At 43.3% G+C, this 19,056-nt stretch overlaps 2 protein-coding genes across 14 annotated transcripts in view; one reads left to right on the forward strand and one right to left on the reverse strand.

Annotated features, from left to right (window-relative positions):
• The first annotated feature begins 1,798 nt into the window (after positions 1 to 1,798).
• On the forward strand, positions 1,799 to 9,821 carry LOC115110228 (transmembrane protein 98-like). 6 transcript variants are annotated; one of them, XM_065010062.1, is made up of 8 exons: positions 1,799 to 1,994; positions 4,123 to 4,360; positions 4,861 to 4,932; positions 5,171 to 5,302; positions 5,512 to 5,545; positions 6,212 to 6,327; positions 6,429 to 6,488; positions 6,662 to 9,821. In XM_065010062.1, the coding sequence occupies exons 2-8, from the start codon at positions 4,230 to 4,232 to the stop codon at positions 6,861 to 6,863; spliced, it is 747 nt and encodes a 248-aa protein (XP_064866134.1). In that variant the 5' UTR covers positions 1,799 to 1,994; positions 4,123 to 4,229; the 3' UTR covers positions 6,864 to 9,821. The 6 variants fall into 6 exon arrangements, with proteins under 6 accessions (XP_064866134.1, XP_064866133.1, XP_064866135.1 ...); XM_065010061.1 differs by having other exon boundaries at positions 1,800 to 1,994; positions 5,512 to 6,121; XM_065010063.1 differs by lacking the exon at positions 4,861 to 4,932 and having other exon boundaries at positions 1,802 to 1,994.
• Positions 9,822 to 10,037: 216 nt separating this feature from the next.
• Positions 10,038 to 19,056, reverse strand: part of LOC115110227 (supervillin-like) — a 40,882-nt gene continuing 31,863 nt past the window's right edge. For all 8 annotated transcript variants that reach the window (XM_029635695.2, XM_065010056.1, XM_029635694.2 and 5 more), the window contains 11 exons: positions 18,789 to 18,964; positions 18,564 to 18,702; positions 17,740 to 18,192; positions 17,437 to 17,533; positions 17,114 to 17,321; positions 16,870 to 17,003; positions 14,427 to 14,582; positions 13,803 to 13,943; positions 11,111 to 11,223; positions 10,719 to 10,874; positions 10,038 to 10,300 (listed from right to left, as the gene is read on the reverse strand). In XM_029635695.2, the coding sequence (XP_029491555.2) occupies positions 10,214 to 10,300; positions 10,719 to 10,874; positions 11,111 to 11,223; positions 13,803 to 13,943; positions 14,427 to 14,582; positions 16,870 to 17,003; positions 17,114 to 17,321; positions 17,437 to 17,533; positions 17,740 to 18,192; positions 18,564 to 18,702; positions 18,789 to 18,964 (1,860 nt within the window). In that variant the 3' untranslated portion in view covers positions 10,038 to 10,213. The remainder of the gene's footprint in view (positions 10,301 to 10,718; positions 10,875 to 11,110; positions 11,224 to 13,802; positions 13,944 to 14,426; positions 14,583 to 16,869; positions 17,004 to 17,113; positions 17,322 to 17,436; positions 17,534 to 17,739; positions 18,193 to 18,563; positions 18,703 to 18,788; positions 18,965 to 19,056) is intronic.

Consider the following 19,056-nt stretch of genomic DNA (forward strand, 5'->3'; position numbering starts at 1 on the left):
CACTGCTATCTGGTGCACAGGATACTGTCATTACACACTCGAGCTAGGAGTAGCACAGCAGCATTAGCAGAGCGACGACAAACAAAAGCAACCCATAGAGATTGATCACAAAGAGCTATGTGTCTCTAATCCTCGGTGTCTATTCTGTGAGATCAAGGGGCCAGGCCCTTTCAGTGGGGTCGTAGCAGGGTTATAATATATAAATATATGCAAGATGGTTTTACCCAATGCAAGTAACAGTCATGCGTGCATACTGTACATTTCACGTAAGAGTGGTCCCGGGAATTGAACCTACTATCCTGGCATTGCAAGAACCATGCTCTACCACAGGGTTCCCCAACTGGCAGCCCGCAGGCCAGTGTTTTATTTGCCCCCCCCCAAGTTTTCTGAAAAAAAAAGAAAAAAAAAGTTTTATTTGTATTTTTTTTGTTTGTTGGACATAAAAGACTGTAAAAATAGGATCCAATTGAGGAAATCTGTTTCAAAGTATTCCCACACATTATAGAGAGATATATGTGATCATATACAAATGTAAACCAGGTTTGAAATTCTATTTTAGCCCAATATTATATCTGTTTGGGCTTCTTGCGGTCAATTTGCAGTCTACAAATGATTTGTAATTATGTTCCGGTCACCTGACCATCCCCTCAAGTAAAAATCGGTTGATGATCCCTGCTCTACCAACTGAGCTACAGAGGGCTATCTGACTGTTCATTACACTATCTTTCTTGTCTCAAAGGACTTTAGGTGTAGCCGCAGGAAGTCATTTGGGCCTGGGAGTGCTGTACATTTTTCCTCCAACGGGGTGGGGACTAATCTTTTTGCCCTCGCTGGTGCTGCAGACGATATATCGTCCACTAATAGAGGACTATTAAAGGCCCAGTTAACTACTAAATAAAACTATTAATATATATATTTTATTAAGAATTTTCAGGTGTTGCAGCACCCTCAGCACCCCTACTTGATACCTGAAGGCAAGGGTTTGACGGAGTCTACAACCATTGAACCTATGGCTTGCATGTATTTGATTTCATAATTGATTCAGGGAGTGTGTAACCCTAGCCATAATGTTACGACTATATTTACTGACATGCTCCCCTACATTTAGCTAATGATTGTTATTTTTTTTAAATTAAAAGCTTACCTTTCAGTCCTCCAAAAGATGTAGGCTTCCGAGATCTGATGGACGGGCACGCCATCTAGCGGGTTTTTGAAGATCTGTTAAATGTTGCATTTGTTTATTAATGGCCTATATTAATGGTAAAACAAAAAACGGATGCATTCTAGAGTTATCAAACATTTGACCAAAACACATGAATGTTATGATAATAATACTATACCTATCGGATGCTAATAGGCTGTATATAGCGTATTAATCGGTCTTACAAAGTGAGGCCTAGTACTGAAGACATATTGGTCAATAACGTCAAAAAGGTAGGCTAACAATAAACTATAACCCTAATTATTTATCACCTCTGAAGGGCCCGTGGGTTCGATGAGAGTCTGGTTACAACGAAGTTCATTTCTATAGTTTAATCAGACTCCAAGTGGTTAGCCTGGCTGATGTCACATAATAAAGTCTCAGATATAAATCACATATCTATGATTTTAAAGTTTTTTGTATTATTACAAAATGTATATTTTACTGTTTAAATCTTGTGCATGTCTATAAACCCTGTATTAATAAACTAGGCCTATTTCTTAGCCGTTTGGTTACAAACAAAGTATTTCAGCAAGCGGACCATACATTCTTGTGCGCGCGTAACCGTAATCATTTGCTCATGCACGGCACTGCTAATTTGAGTTCACTCTTGCAAAGTTAGGCGAACTTCCATCACTACTCACTCACCGGCTGCCTGCTCAGTGCTGAGCCGTTCACGTATGGCCTGTGCGCGTTCCCGTTTTGGAGAGGTCGGTGCCATCTCCGCTGGCCTTGAGGAAAAGGTGCTTTGTTTCTCAAAGCTATAATTCACGAAAACGGACAAAATGTATAGGTAAGTCTATTATTCTCCAACACATTTATGATAGGTGTGTTTAGTTTACTTTCCGTATTCAGAATAGGATGATGCAAGTGTGAATTATATTAGGTTGGGGGGAATTAATTGAATGAATTGTATTACTCTATGAAATCTGAACTGTTCCTTGAGGAACAATAATGATTTGGGGGGTTATTTGGGGTTCACTGACCTAACAATTCTGCAAATATTGCAAATGCAGTTCTGATATGTAGGAAGTTAACCACAACACAACTGGGAAACTGTAACTGTAACTCTGACTAGTGAATAGAACTATATATTTATCATTATTTCTGTATTCATTTCAAACATGTATTATTTCAAACGTTGGAGATGATGAGATGGGTCGCTGTTGCTTCTTTTTGCAGAACATTGTTCCATAAATGATCTGTAGTTGGAAATTCAACTCGATTCAGGTCAATCTTTGTTTTTAAAGAGCTTGGTCTCACATTGCAGATATTCCTCAAATGCCTCGATACACCCCTTTCTCACTATTCCATCATCAACATTGTTGCTGTAGTGAATTTGGGGGTGTGGGAACTGCAATCTGGAACAGAATGTGGCCCTTCATGAGGGGGCACAGAGATGTTTACATTAAGCCTACAAAAATGTCTCCAGGCTCTAGTCTACTGTGTCTCACTACATAAGAATCAAAAAGATGATGACCACGGAATATTCTTTGGTCAGATGGTTGAAGGATGTATTAAATTGAAGTACTACAATGTTACGCAATGACACACTATAGGCTGGTAGGGCTGGTCGGGTTAATGAACAGGGGTCCAATGGATCTGGCCAAAATGACAGAATAAAACAGTCATCTGTCTATCAAATCATCTTTTTGCAATGGAAACGTGTGGAGAAACCAGTCAAAACTCCACCCTGAATGAGTGCCTCTGAAACCAGAGGCCCTTGAACAGAAAAGGAGTCCAAAATGATTGATTGAAAGAGAGCGGCGAAAGAACTGTATGATACGGCCAGTGTGCTGCAAATTAATCTGCTTAAAGAATTACAACATTCCAAAGCAGAATCTCATATAATCATCTGGATCAAAATGCTGGTTGGGAATGTTGTAATTCGGTAATTCCGTTGCCCATAGTGACTGCACAAAAAGCTGTGTTTCAATGGTGTCTCTCCACCGTATGAGTGCCAACTCACTACAACGCTATTATGCTGTACCAGAAGTAAATTCGTCTTTCTGCTCATGGCCTCTTATGGTAGTAGTGAGACTCACACGCACACATTGGGCTCCCAGGTCGGGCAAGGCTAGGTTAATGAGTGACTACACCAGGCAGAGGACAGGTACTGTATTTTGTGTAGTCTTTGTTTGACACATCCTGTGTGAAAACTACACACTGTGGTAAGACCATCAGAAGTACATTCCAGATTCGCACAACTAGGACCCGAGAACCCCAAAAGGGTAAGAGGGTAGACAACGGATATTGTTTCTTTTGAAAGGATATTGTTTGTTTTTGCTGTGTGTAAATTTGGATCCTGAACAGCGAGTCATAAAGTACGTCCGATACCAAAAACACAACACTCACAGTACACCGTAAACAGCTCACATGACTCTGATTAAAAGCTTTCGAGAAACTCTGGTTTTGGATCTGAAATAGATTATAAAGCATTCACATCATTTTTATCGTGGGTTTCTTGTAGGAAGGATGTGGATGCACCGGGGGGAAAAAACATGCAATATTATGTTAATCTCCTCCTATAATGTCTGATTATATTATTTTAGGTTGAGATTCAGATGTTATGATCAACTAACTGTGTTGTATTAATGGACAGTATGTACTCTGCTACAGAAAACGAAGCAAACACAAAGGGCTTGTCCGCTGATAGCTTTCAATGAGTTCAGATAAAGATCTGAGTTTTGTTTGTTTTGGAGGTGTTTCATATTTAGTAGCCACGTCACAGGGCATGTTCTCTGGTTTGTGAAGTAGGCTATATCTAACTAGGTAGTTGCACATGGTCGAAATGGAAATTGAAGTATGTCGTTTTCAGATGGCTTTTCAGCTAAAGCGTCTTTAAGGTGTAACCATATGTCTAGAAATCGACTGTCTGTAACTACTAAACTACCAACCACTAATGACCAACTCCTCCACAGATGAGCGACCAGCCATAATCACATAGCCCAGACAACCAGAACCCTGGTCAGAACCCCTTTCTCTCCCCCTGTTGCCGACTGCCGACGCCCTGGGACCCGTCGTCGCCATGGAGACGGTGGTGATCGTGGCCATTGGGGTGCTGGCCACCATCTTCCTGGCCTCCTTCATTGCCCTGGTGGTGGTGTGTCGACACCGCTACTGCCACCCCCACCACCTGCTGCACCACTTCAACTCCAAGTCAGTGCCTAGTATACCTACTAGCTACATACAATACATCTGGGAGGGGGAGGGAGGGAACAGTGGCATCTTGGGTCGTCAGGGTTAGGGCTTTACTCCTAGCCGTGCCTAGTATGCCTAGCTAGCTTCATCTGGGAGGGGGAGGGAGGGAGGGAACAGTGGCATCTTGGGTCGTCAGGGTTAGGGCCTTACTCCTCTAGCCGTGCCTAGTATGCCTAGCTAGCTTCATCTGGAAGGGGGAGGGAGGGGACAGTGGCATCTTGGGTCGTCAGGGTTAGGGCCTTACTCCTAGCCGTGCCTAGTATGCCTAGCAAGCGTCATCTGGGAGGGGGAGGGGACAGTGGCATTTTGGGTGGTTATGGGTAGTGCCCTGAGTTTGTCCAGACAAGGAAAACTCTTGGCCCTAGTGATGGGGTTTGTGGCCTAGACCCTACAATGCATTAGGTGGTGGTAAGGGGTCCTGGATATAGCTGATTCAACTGTATCCCACTCTTACCCAGGCCCAATGGACTGACCTGCTGGTTTGAAGCTATAAGTCTATGGATTGAACAGAGCGACTTCACAGCACTAAGGTCAAAACGATACACGGGATTAATACTAAGTCAACATACAGGGGCAAAGTTCTAGAGCCAGTAATATTTCTCTGTCTCACTCTCTCGCTCGCGTTCCCTCTCTTTCATACACACACACACTTCTATTCAGAATACATACCCTCCCTCTCAAACACCTACTCAGTACACATTCCCTCCCTTTCTCTCTCACACACTCGCTCTCTCTTCCCTTCATCAGAACTTCTCTCCTTCCCCACAGACCCAGTGTTGACCTGATCGGTGCCATGGAGACCCAGAGTGAGCCGTCTGAGCTGGAGCTGGATGACGTGGTCATCACCAACCCTCACATCGAGGCCATCCTGGAGAACGAGGACTGGATCGAGGACGCCTCGTACGTCTGCCATGTGACACTGACATGTGCCAGGAGTAAATCAGGCCAGCTGTTGTAGCTATTCGTATATATAGCCTTCCGTGGTTACAAGAGTAATAACTTTAACATGAGCATAACATCATCAAGTTCAAATAAGTGATAGATCTCTGACATGATCATAACAAAAGAAATGAACCCTTATTTACAGCTTTTCTCTCTTTCTCTAACAGTGGATTGGTTTCACATTGTATCTCCATCTTAAAGGTAATGTCTATGTGCTGTACACCCTCTTTCTCTAACAGTGAATTGGTTTCACATTGTATCTCCATCTTAAAGGTAATGTCTATGTGCTGTACACCCTCTTTCTCTAACAGTGGATTGGTTTCACATTGTATCTCCATCTTAAAGGTAATGTCTATGTGCTGTACACCCTCTTTCTCTAACAGTGGATTGGTTTCACATTGTATCTCCATCTTAAAGGTAATGTCTATGTGCTGTACACCCTCTTTCTCTAACAGTGGATTGGTTTCACATTGTATCTCCATCTTAAAGGTAATGTCTATGTGCTGTACACCCTCTTTCTCTAACAGTGGATTGGTTTCACATTGTATCTCCATCTTAAAGGTAATGTCTATGTGCTGTACACCCTCTTTCTCTAACAGTGGATTGGTTTCACATTGTATCTCCATCTTAAAGGTAATGTCTATGTGCTGTACACCCTCTTTCTCTAACAGTGGATTGGTTTCACATTGTATCTCCATCTTAAAGGTAATGTCTATGTGCTGTACACCCTCTTTCTCTAACAGTGGATTGGTTTCACATTGTATCTCCATCTTAAAGGTAATGTCTATGTGCTGTACACCCTGCACGAATACATCGTTTTCATTACGATCTAACTCAATGATATTTACACACTCTCTCCATTGGCAGATCTGCCACACCCTGACTGAAAAGCTGGTTGCCATGACAATGGGCTCAGGCGCTAAGGTGAAAGCCCCAGCCAGCCTCAGTGACATCATCACTGTGGCTAAACGCATCAGTCCGAGGTAACTGTCAGGTTAGACAGTGCTATCACATAACCCTTAAATTATCTGACCGTGCTTCGTCCTTCATCACCTCCCATCATCCCGTGTGTGTCTGTCTGTAGGGTGGATGACGTTGTGCGGTCAATGTACCCTCCCCTGGACCCCATACTTCTTGATGCCAGGTACCTAATGAAGTTTGCTTTTGTTAGATGACATCATTTATAATGGTTTGAGGGGACAAAGATAGCTGGGCAAATAGACAATATAGACCATAGTTCTGCTGATGGAACTCATATGATTAAGAGGTCTCTGATGGAGAAATTCTAAATGTCCTTTGTCTATTTTGTCCCCTCAGGGCCACCGCCCTCCTCCTGTCAGTCAGTCACCTGGTGCTGGTGACACGCAACGCCTGTCACATGTCTGGCAGCATGGACTGGATCGACCAATCACTGCACGCCGCTGAGGATCACATGGTGGTGCTGCGGGAGGCGGCGCTAGCATCTGAACCAGAACGGAGTCTACCTGGAATAGACGTGCAGAGAGAGCAGGCTATCTAGAACACACAGACATGTACATACACACATGCACGCACACATTCACATAGGCAAGCAGGCACATACACTCCTTTTCTATATATCATACAAATAGACACATTAATGCACATCTCGGGCACATTCTCACGCATACACAATGCTTGATAAACACACAATTTAAAAAACTCAACACATTCCCAAAACACACATTCCCAATGATCTTTCTCACTGTTGTTCTGTGCTGATTTACATACAGATGGGTTGCTAGATAATAGAAAAGAGCTGGGTTTAGAAAAGGATGGGTTGCCAGATCCTTGTGCTATTTTGCTCTTGATCCTTTCACTTTTACCATGTTTCTGGTTTTGTATATAGTTATGTATAACCATAATGTATGTTATGATTAGGATTTATATAGATTTTATGTTACACTCTCAGACTCAGATTGTATTGTAAGTGGAGAGCTCACTGAGACAGGCTTGTGTGTAGTTGTTGCCATGGACGACTGCCCCCTTGACATTCCTTCCTGGGTGTCGTCCATCTCCCAGCGGTGAGCTATAATCCACCCCGTTAGGAGTGCACAGTCACATGGAAGCATACATTAATCCATGTGGGGGAAAACCCTGGACACCCAATAGGACCAAAGGCCTGGGAAATACATGCACACCTACTCAGAGCAATACACTCTTACTCAGAGCAATACACTCTTACTTAGAGCAATACACTCTTACTCAGAGCAATACACTCTTACTCAGATCAGAGCAATACACTCTTACTCAGATCAGAGCAATACACTCTTACTCAGAGCAATACACTCTTACTCAGAACAATACACTCTTACTCAGAGCAATACACTCTTACTCAGAGCAATACACTCTTACTCAGAGCAATACACTCTTACTCAGATCAGAGCAATACACTCTTACTCAGAGCAATACACTCTTACTCAGAGCAATACACTCTTACTCAAAGCAATACACTCTTACTCAGAGCAATACACTCTTACTCAGAGCAATACACTCTTACTCAGAGCAATACACTCTTACTCAGAGCAATACACTCTTACTCAGAGCAATACACTCTTACTCAAAGCAATACACTCTTACTCAGAGCAATACACTCTTACTCAGAGCAATACACTCTTACTCAGAGCAATACACTCTTACTCAAAGCAATACACTCTTACTCAGAGCAATACACTCTTACTTAGAGCAATACACTCTTACTCAAAGCAATACACTGCTACTCAGATCAATACACTGCTACTCAGATCAATACACTACTACTCAGAGCAATACACTCTTACTTAGAGAAATACACTCTTACTCAGAGCAATGCACTGCTACTCAGAGAAATACACTGCTACTCAGAGCAATACACTGCTACTCAGAGCAATACACTCTTAGAGAAATACACTGCTACTCAGAGAAATACACTCTTAGATAAATACACTGCTACTCAGAGCAATACACTCTTACTTAGAGCAATACACTACTACCGTACTCAGAGAAATACACTGCTACTCAGAGCAATACACTCTTACTCAGAGCAATACACTACTACTCAGAGCAATACACTGCTACTCAGAGCAATACACTGCTACTTAGAGCAATACAGTCTTACTTAGAGCAATACACTGATACTCAGAGCAATACAGTCTTACTTAGAGCAATACACTGATACTCAGAGCAATACAGTCTTAGAGCAATACACTGATACTCAGAGCAATACACTGCTACTTAGAGCAATACACTGATACTCAGAGCAATACAGTCTTACTTAGAGCAATACACTGATACTCAGAGCAATACAGTCTTACTTAGAGCAATACACTGATACTCAGAGCAATACACTGCTACTTAGAGCAATACACTGATACTCAGAGCAATACAGTCTTACTTAGAGCAATACACTGATACTCAGAGCAATAGTCTTACTTAGAGCAATACACTGATACTCAGAGCAATACACTGATACTCAGAGCAATACACTGATACTCAGAGCAATACACTGATACTTAGAGCAATACACTGATACTCAGAGCAATACACTGATACTCAGAGCAATACACTGATACTCAGAGCAATACACTGATACTCAGAGCAATACACTGATACTCAGAGCAATACAGTCTTACTTAGAGCAATACACTGATACTCAGAGCAATACAGTCTTACTTAGAGCAATACACTGATACTCAGAGCAATACACTGCTACTTAGAGCAATACACTGATACTCAGAGCAATACAGTCTTACTTAGAGCAATACACTGATACTCAGAGCAATAGTCTTACTTAGAGCAATACACTGATACTCAGAGCAATACACTGATACTCAGAGCAATACACTGATACTCAGAGCAATACACTGATACTTAGAGCAATACACTGATACTCAGAGCAATACACTGATACTCAGAGCAATACACTGATACTCAGAGCAATACACTGATACTCAGAGCAATACACTGATACTCAGAGCAATACACTGATACTTAGAGCAATACACTGATACTCAGAGCAATACACTGATACTCAGAGCAATACACTGATACTTAGCAATACACTGATACTCAGAGCAATACACTGATACTCAGAGCAATACACTGATACTTAGATCAATACACTGATACTTAGAGCAATACACTGCTACTTAGAACCCGGAGTCAAATAATTCAAGCTCTGAAATTCAGCCTAAGAGAAGACTGCCAGTATAACTGCAGCCTACATCAGATAAGCAGAGCTCTGTGATGGAATGATATTGATTGAGATGAAACATGAAAAGTGGCCACTCCTTTATTTTCCTGGTTTCCGTCGTTTTATTACAATTGATTGCTTTTGTATGTAAGCTCTCCTGTGTTTTCTCCTCCCCATCCACCGTTCGTTAGTGATGTTTCCTTATCTCCTGCCTTTTTCACCTTTCTCTTTTTTCCCCCTTCCATTGATTTGTACAGGTAAATTAAAGTTTCATAGGAAAATGTGTAATGCTGTTTCTTCTTCTTTTTAGTTAACATTTCTGAGGGAATCCACAGTCCGTAAGAAAACCACACACTCATGTAAACTCTAGGAATAAGACAATGGATCCAGTTGATTGATTGGGGATAAGGATGGTTGTCCTGCTGTTTGACGGTATAGGCAGTCTTGTCTCTCTGCAAGCGAGAGCGATTGGCTGAGAACGAATAAGGCCCTAAAGCACCATACTTAAAGAAGACACACAGATACAACTTTAATACAGCTACTAAGAAAACACTGTACACGATTTGTCATCACCTGACCGGGAAATATCATTCTCTTAAAAATAGAAAATACAAAAACATTTTCTCCTCGGGATATGTTGACATAAATAAAATGGGATCTTTTTGTGTTTGTTTAGGTTTTCAATAGAGTCCTTTGCTTTTTTTCAGGCTGACTTGTTTCCAGTTTGGGAGGGAGTCATATTCATCTCTCTTCATCTTCAAAATAGTCTGAAACATATAAACAAACAGACATTACTTCAGATACTGTAGGATACTGGAGAAAAGCAAGCACCCACTGGTCTTAGGGATGAACGTTTTGTGAAATATTTACATAGAAACCTACATACGTCACATTGTTTCTATCATCTTGAGACTACCACAAGAAGATGTTTCAATTGGCCACATCATTAAGACGTTAGTGGTGCGACCTAGTGGCTGTCAGGTGTAGCTGCACTCTGTTTTATATAACGTCATAATACTGTACAAAAACATTCAGCAGACGAATGTATCCAAATTGTGCATACATAGTCCGTGCATACACTTTCATATGAGTGGCCCCAGTGGGAATCAAACCCATTATCGTGACGTTGCAAGGGTCATGCTCTACCAACTGAGCCACGCAGGACAAGCGTGTTTGTGTGTCAACCTGGAAGTCGTGGTCGGAGAGGTATATCTCCAGGTGCTGGGGGTCCACTCCCTCGGGCAGAGGGGTCTGCAGCAGCTCCTCTAGGGGGTACTGGGTCTTACTGAGCTGGGCCAGGGCGTCCTGCACCAAGGTCAGCTTGACCCGCCCGGCCTCCCCCTGGACAACAGCATTCACAAGTCAGCATATCTAAATCTAAAATATACCCGACTTTGAAAGACAAAGACTGTGGTGTCGCTATGACACAACAGTCTTTACCCAACCAGATAATACTGAACTGTGCTTACTGCTGTTGTGAAGTTATCACCGATGATGCTACTGATGCGTACAGATGCTATTATTGATAATGAAAATTATTATGAGGAGGAGGACGAATTAGTCCTCTTTTCCTGTACCTGTGTGGTGGGTGTGGGTCTCTTCTCCCAGCGAGGGAACACGTTGGTGAAGGTGAGGGGTTCTACTCCGTCCTGGATGAGGTAGGCCTGAAGGGGGCGCCTCGGGTTCTTCTCTGAAACACCACCAACACACCCCAAACCGTCAGAGAACCACAGAGCAACTTAACCCCTAACTACAGCATATCCCCGACACACTCCAACCATCTAAACAACTCAGATTCAAATTTGGACCTCGAATTCAGTTCCACTGCTTTTTTAACTCGTTCTTCCCCTCTAATCAAGGACTGATTTGGACCTAGGACACCAGGTGGGTGTAATTACCAGCAGTACTCTGGACCTCATAGGGTACCCCAGATCTAAACAATCAAGTTTTTTTTACATGATGTATCTAGCATTGAATGGAATAGATGTAATTAATCCCTGATGTTGAACTAGCCTTTTCTTACTTCCACAACGCATTCCAGGATGTATGCAATAGGCCCCTTTAAAAAAAAATCAAGATTACCAAAGAACTTACAAAAATCATAAGGGAACTAAATGCTATGTGGGCTAAAGAAAAAAGGGACTGGTTTGGCAGATTATCGGATGGCTTTTAAACGTCTTCGAAATATGAGTGTGGCTATGATCCGTAAATTGAAAGCAGACCACTACCTGAAATCTACTTCACATAATTTAAATTATCCATCCAAATTCTGGAAAGGAGTGAAAGGTTTGGAGTGCAAAAAAGATACACAGCTTCCCAAACAATTGTTGGTAGGCACACAGATTGTAACTGAGAGAACCTCCATTCTGAAAGCCTTGAATCGGCATTTTTTAGATGCAGGCAGTTTATTTGAAAAGGTCAAAAGGTATAATTGAGCCCTATGAGTTTACCTGACACCTCTGTGCACTCCTTTACCAGGTTCTCCTTTTCATCCTCTGTTTCAGAAGTGTGTAAAACCCTGAAAGAAATTGATGGAAAAAATCCCCTGGCCCTGATGAACTAGACCCCCGCTTCCTGCACCTATCTGCAGACATCATTGCTCAACGCTTAACATGTATTTTTAAGCTCACGCTTAACGTTAAGGAAATCTCCAAGTTATGGAAATCTGCTTTTGTACTGCCTCTCCTGAAAGGTGGAGATCCCTCGCTACTTGACAGCTATCGACCCATATCAAAATTGTCTGTACTGTCTAGGGTACTGGAGTCCTTATTTAGTAGGCAGCTAAAGGCCTACTTCCAAGAAAACAACATTTTAAATGGAATGCAATCTAGTTTTAGGTGTGGCCACAGCACTGTTTCAGCAACATCGAAGGTTTTAAATGACATCCACTATGCTCTTGATAAGAAGTTACATTGTGTGTCTGTCTTTATTGATTTGTCGAAGGCTTTTGACACCGTGGACCATGCTGTGTTAGTGCAAAGGTTCAAATGTTGTGGAATTACTGGTCATGCTCTAGACTGGTTTATAAATCACCTATCAAATCGTACACAATGGGCAATGACAGATGGTTGTAAATCTATAGAGGTGTGCTCAGGTGTTCCGCAAGGTACTATTTTGGGCCCACTGTTGTTCATTTTGTATATCAACAACATTGGGGATCTTATTGAAACAGCGGATGTTCATTTTTATGCAGATGACACTGATCTTTATTCAAGTGGTAGTAGTTTATCTTCGGCTTTTGAAAATGCCCAAACAGCATTTAACATCATACAACAGAATCTGTAGGATTTAAAGCTGGTTCTAAATTCGGGTAAAACAAAATGCACGCTATTTTCAAATGTCAGGCATGTTACTAATCATGTCATTGCCGCATTGGCAGAACATGCTATAGAGCAAGTTAAAGTGTACAAATATTTGTGTGTGTGGGTTGATGATAAGCTGATCTTCACTGTGCATGTAATGAACTTGATAAGGAAGCTCAAGCTGAGAATTGGTTTTTAATACCGGTATAAGGCTTGTTTTTCTTTTGAGGCCAGGAAGGAACTGGTACGATGTACATTACTGGCGGTTTTATATTTTAGTGATGTTATATATATATATATATATATGCAGGCCTCAAACACTACCCTGAGAGCACTAGATTCAGTGTATCATGCAGCCCTCAGGTTCATTACAAATCAAAAACGTCTAACACATCATTGTGATCTCTACAGAGCTGTTGGCTGGTCGTCATTGACCTTGCGTAGGCTTAAACACTGGTATTCACTGATTTATAAGGCCATATTGGGTAAAATGCCATTTTATCTTTTTTTAGTTAGGTCTGTAAATAAATATCAATTACAATCCCATTCTCATTTGCTTCTAACAGTACCAAAAATTAGAACAGGTCATGGAAGAAATAGTTTTAGTTAGTTAGCTCCGTGGTCCAGGAACTCTCTCCTGAACATTTAAACATTTGATGATCTTGTTTCGTTGGTGGAGTTTAAACACTTGATCGATGTATATATCATAGAAGAGTGTAATTGTCTTTAGGACAGCTGTTTTTAGTCAAGTAAAAGGTTTTTGTTGTACTGTGTGTTTATAGTTTTGTTCAATGTTGTGTTAGTGTATGTAAGTTGTTTTGTCTGAAACGTTGTTCCCCCTGCTGCTATTGGACCAGGTCTCTCTTGGAAAAGAGATGTTATCTTAATGAGAAAAACCTGGATAAATAAAGGTCAAATAAAAAATAAATATTCTATTTGCTGCCTTGCTTTGTCTACATGCTCTCACCTTTGCAGTACTGGAGCACTGTCTGCATAGCACACCTCCTCTCATTCGCCCAGCGGATACAGACTGAGCCAGTGGTCTGACTGTCAGGCTCACCTGCCTGCCACAGATACAGCTCCATACAGTTATCCAGCAGGAACAGGGCTGGAGAGGGATAAGAGAGAGAGAGAAAGAGAGAGAGGGAGAGAGAGAAACAGTGAGCGAGAGAGAGAGAGGGAGAGAGAGAGAGAGAAACAGCGAGCGAGAAAGAGAGGGAGAGAGAGAGAGAGAGAGAAACAGTGAGTGACAGAGAGAGAGGGAGAGAGAGAGAGAAACAGCGAGCGAGAGGGAGAGAGAGAGAGAAACAGCGAGCGAGAGAGGGAGAGAAAGAGAAACAGCGAGCGAGAGGGAGAGAGAGAGAGAAACAGCGAGCGAGAGAGGGAGAGAGAGAGAGAAACAGCGAGAGAGAAACAGCGAGTGAGAGAGGGAGGGAGAGAGAGAGAGAGAGAAACAGTGAGAAAGGGAAAGAAAAGGAGGGATATTAGGTGAGTGTTTTGTACCTCGAGTCCTCGTGATAACAATGGAAGTTGTGTTTAAGAGTATGTGCATGCATACATGTGTGTGTTCGGGCTTTGAGCGGACACTCACCTGGCTGTGGCACAAAGTACAGGCTCTCCTGGACAAAGGGCATCGCCATGACAACCCCTGGCAACCGTGCAGGGCTCTGCAGCTCCTCCCCCTGGAAGGTTCCGGAACGGCCACTCAGATGGAAGAGGCGTGGCGTGAAGTTATACTTCCCTGGATCTGAGAGATAACAACACACAGCATCTCATCACATCAACCTCTCAACCTTCCAGCACTCAGTCAGGTTCAGCTGGTGTAAACCTTCTTACATTAGTCATATGTGTGTTCATTTAAAAAGAAGACATTTGGGCTGGGATATCTGTTCAGGTTATTCTGAGCTTTTAGGTATTCTGTTAAATACAGTGCCCTGAAAAAGTACGTGCCCCCTTTGTCATTTTCTCTACTTTTGCATATTTTTAGTATTGAATGTTGTCAGATCTTCAATCAAAACCTAATATTATATAAAAGGAACCTGAGTCTACAAATAACAAAAAAATATATACTTATTGTATATATTTAATTAACAAAGTCATGCAACAACCAATTCCCCTGTGTGAAAAAGTAATTTCCCCCTTACACTCAATAACTGGTTGTGCCACATTGACTGCAACCAAATGCTTCCTGTAGTTGTTGATCAGTCTCTCACATCGCTGTGGAAGAATTTTGGCCCACTCTTCCATGCAGAACTTCTTTAACTCTGCAACATTTGTGGGTTTTCAAGCATGGACTGCTCGTTTCAAGTCCTGCCACAACATCTCAATTGGGATTAGGTCTGGACTTTGACTAGGCCATTTCAAAACTTCAAACTTGTTGCTTTTTAGCCATTTTCGTGCAGACTCGATTGTGCGTTTTGGATCATTGTCTTGCTGCATGACCCAGCTGTGCTTCAGCTTCAGCTCACCGATGGATGGCCTGACCTCCTGTAGAAGTCTCTGATACATGTCTACATAGAGCCATGACTACATGGAACTCTATTCCACATCAGGTAACTGGTGCAAGCAGTAGAATCAGATTTAAAAAGCAGGCACAGGTAGAAATACACAGCGGGGACTGTGAGGTACAGACACACGTACATTGTGATGTTGTTGTATGGTGGTAGTGAACATTTTGTGTTGTGGATATGTGGTGGTGTAGGGATGTTATATGATGTCCTGTTTTGTCTTTAGCTCATTCAGTACAAACATAGTTCACTGTTTTATATGTAATGTGGGTGCTTTGGACCCCAGGAAGTGTAGCTGCTGCCTCGGGAGCAGGAAGCATCTGGAATCACCTGGATGATCATCAAGACTCTTGGAAGAATGTTTTATGGACAGATGATTCAAAAGTCTAACTTTTTGGACGACATGGGTTCCATTGTGTCTGGCTAAAACCAAACACTGCATTCCACAGTAAGAGCCTCATACCAAAGGTCATGCATTGTGGCAGTAGTGTGATGGTTTGGGGATGCTTCGCTGACTCAGGTCCTGGAGGAATTCCGCTCTGTATCAGAGAATTCTACAGGAGAATCTCAGGCCATCTGTCTGTGAGCTGAAGAGCAGATGAGTCATGCTGCACGACAATGATCCAAAACACATATTAGCAAGTCCACATACGAAAATGGCTAAAAAGCAACACATTTTACGTTTCGCAATTGCCTAGTCCAGACCTAATCCCAATTGAGATGTTGTGGCAAGACTTGAAATGAGCAGTTCATGCTTGAAAACCCACAAATATTGCTGAGTTTCAGCAGTTCTGCATGGAAGACTGGGCCAAAGTTCCTCCACAGCGATGCGAGTGACTGTTCAAAAACTACAGGAAGCGTTTGCTTGGAGTCATTGTAGCTAAATGTGGCCAAACCAGTAATTGAGTGTAAGGGGGCAATGACTTTTTCACACAGGGGCATTGTGTGTTGCATAACTTGGTTTATTAAATAAATGAAATAAGTATGTCATTGTTGTGGTATTTGTTCACTCAGGTTCCCTTCATCTAATATTAGGTTTTGCTTGAAGATCTGATAACATTCAGCATCAAAAATATGCAAAATAGAGAAAATTAGAAAGGGGTCAAATACTTTTTCACGGCACTGTATATGAAGGTGTGTTTTGTTCAGGTATGAACAGGAGCTGAGAGGTGTGTTTTGTTCAGGTATGAACAGGAGCTGAGAGGTGTGTTTTGTTCAGGTATGAACAGGAGCTGAGAGGTGTGTTTTTTCAGGTATGAACAGGAGCTGAGAGGTGTGTTTTGTTCAAGTATGAACAGGAGCTGAGAGGTGTGTTTTGTTCAGGTATGAACAGGAGCTGAGAGGTGTGTTTTGTTCAGGTATGAACAGGAGCTGAGAGGTGTTTTGTTCAGGTATGAACAGGAGCTGAGAGGTGTGTTTTGTTCAGGTATGAACAGGAGCTGAGAGGCGTGTTTTGTTCAGGTATGAACAGGAGCTGAGAGGTGTGTTTTGTTTAGGTATGAACAGGAACAGAGGTGTGTTCAGTACCTTGCAGCATGCAGTCATAGGTCTTCCTGTCCTGCTGCCCAATAGCGTTCCAGAACTCCACAGGCTCCGCCCCTTCCTCCACTTCCTGCACCCTCGAAAGGCTATCACTGCTGAGGCCCAGTTCAGGAGGGCACCTAACACAGAGACAGCAGAAAGCACACATAACCACGTATTAATACGGTTTGCATTCCAACGAATGAATACATACAGAAGCACAATAACACATCCATGAAGGGAGACTTACATCTGAGTGAGTCGCTCCACAGCCCTCTTACCCGCCTCCCGGGAGCTGGCGTGGACCTTACAGCCGTACCACAGGTAGAGCGCCCCCTGTTGACTGTTGAGCAGTATGAGAGAACCTCGGGAGCGCAGGCTGCCACAGCGACAGTCCACCTCCAACAGACTGGCCTCCTCAGGCAGCTCCCCACGCACACAGAACAGACGCCAGACCCCTGCAAGACACAGAGAGAGTGCAGTTAGGAACACACATCTATGCAGAACACAGACACACAACCAGACACACACACCACCTAAATCAGAGGAGGTAAAGCCAAGGTAATATCCCACCTGTGTTGTTGGTGGCTCGGCAGCCTTTGTGGATGACCAGACCTCCCTGGAAGAGCTGAAGGAAACACGGAGGCTCCTGCCCCTGAGGCACCATCACCTTCAACAGGACAACAACAACACAGGTAGAAACATCAGTCAGAGAGCCAACTGTACTCAACAGCAATAACACTGGTTAAACTCAGGCCTCTGAAATGCTAGGCAGGTTTAACCATAGACATCCTATAACGTGCATGTTCTATATGTGACTATGGTTTTAACTGAGGCTATGGGTGGTTTAAGAGTTTAATTGGAAGAACCACCCACCTGTGTTCCCTCATGACTCCTGAGTGCAGACGCGCCTCGCCCATTGATACTGGAGTGCCGGCCCTGCCAGATGAAGACAGCAGAGCACTCCCTCCCAGGCTGCCCGCTTTCATCCGCTGGGCTGAGAGTATAGGTCCAGCGGATCAGGTATGTGTCTCCTTCATGCAGCTGCCCTGGGCTCTCCAGCTGGGCCTCGCTGTCCTCAAACTCCTGAATGTGCCAGGTATCCACGGCAACAGTGCTCAGCTCCACCTGCCGTCCATCCTCCAGGGGTACGACCCCATGCCCCCTCCGAACGTCCACCCCCTCCAGGACTGTAGAGACCACCCCGTCCCCTGGCAGCGCCACCCCCTGCCCTGCCACCAGCGCCTTGGCATCGCACGCACACAGAGACACACACTCTATCTGCTGCTGGGGCAGGGGACTCTGCTGGGGCCACACTGGCATGGCAGTCTGCACAGAGAGACACAGTAGAGAGAGGAAGGGAGAGGAGAAATACAGTCAAAGAAGACCAGGCATCTTTCTCACAGTCACTCTGAATCTGTACAGGATGGGTCCTATTAGGCTTTGAGTCATGTGTTTCGCACATTGACTCGGGACCGGTATCCCCTGTATATAGCCTCGTTATTAGTATTTTATTGTTGCTTTTTTTTAACTTTTTTTAAAAAACTTTAGTTTATTTAGTAAATATTTTCTTGACTCCTATTTTTCTTCAAACGTTATGTTGGTTAAGGGCTTGTAAGTAAGCATTTCACGGTAAAGTCTACAGCTGTTGTATTTAGCACGTGACAAATACAATTTGATTGAATCTTTCTCTAACTAACCTGTGCCTCCTCTACCACCATTGCAGCAGTCTCCTCCTTATCTGCAGCCCAGTCCAGAAACTTCTCCCTGAAGAGGGCTGTCTCCTTGTGCTCAGAGACACAGCCAAACAGGGCCCAGTTGGGCCGTCTTTCACCTTGCCTGTACACAAATCACACACATAATGTATCAGTGAATATGTAAATGAGGTATTTTACTATGTAAGCGCCTGTGTGGTGTGTACCTACGGCTGTATGCTGGGGTTGCAGTGTGTGGGGTCCAGTGGGTTGACCCTACAGTTGCTATAGTCGTAGGGACCACCCCACACCTGCTGGGCCAGCTGTACAGCCACACTCCTGTCACCAGGGGCAACATCCTTCCCATGCCACAGGTACACCTCACTGCCAAAGTCAAACACCAGGGCCTGGTAGAGAGACAAGGGAACAAACAGAGACAGAGAGACAGAGGCAGAGAGACAGAGACAGAGAGACAGAGACAGAGAGACAGAGGTATAGA

This window comes from Oncorhynchus nerka, linkage group LG26 (genome assembly GCF_034236695.1).
Source record: "Oncorhynchus nerka isolate Pitt River linkage group LG26, Oner_Uvic_2.0, whole genome shotgun sequence".
NCBI classification, from domain to species: Eukaryota; Metazoa; Chordata; class Actinopteri; order Salmoniformes; family Salmonidae; genus Oncorhynchus; species Oncorhynchus nerka.

Coding starts and splice junctions, on each gene's coding strand:
- LOC115110228 (XM_065010058.1), top strand. CDS start 4,230: ATGGAGACGGTGGTGATCGTGGCCATTGGGGTGCTGGCCACCATCTTC. Junction 4,933..5,170: donor AGCGACTTCACAGCACTAAG/GTCAAAACGATA, acceptor CCTTCCCCACAG/ACCCAGTGTTGACCTGATCG. Junction 6,489..6,661: donor CCCATACTTCTTGATGCCAG/GTACCTAATGAA, acceptor TTGTCCCCTCAG/GGCCACCGCCCTCCTCCTGT.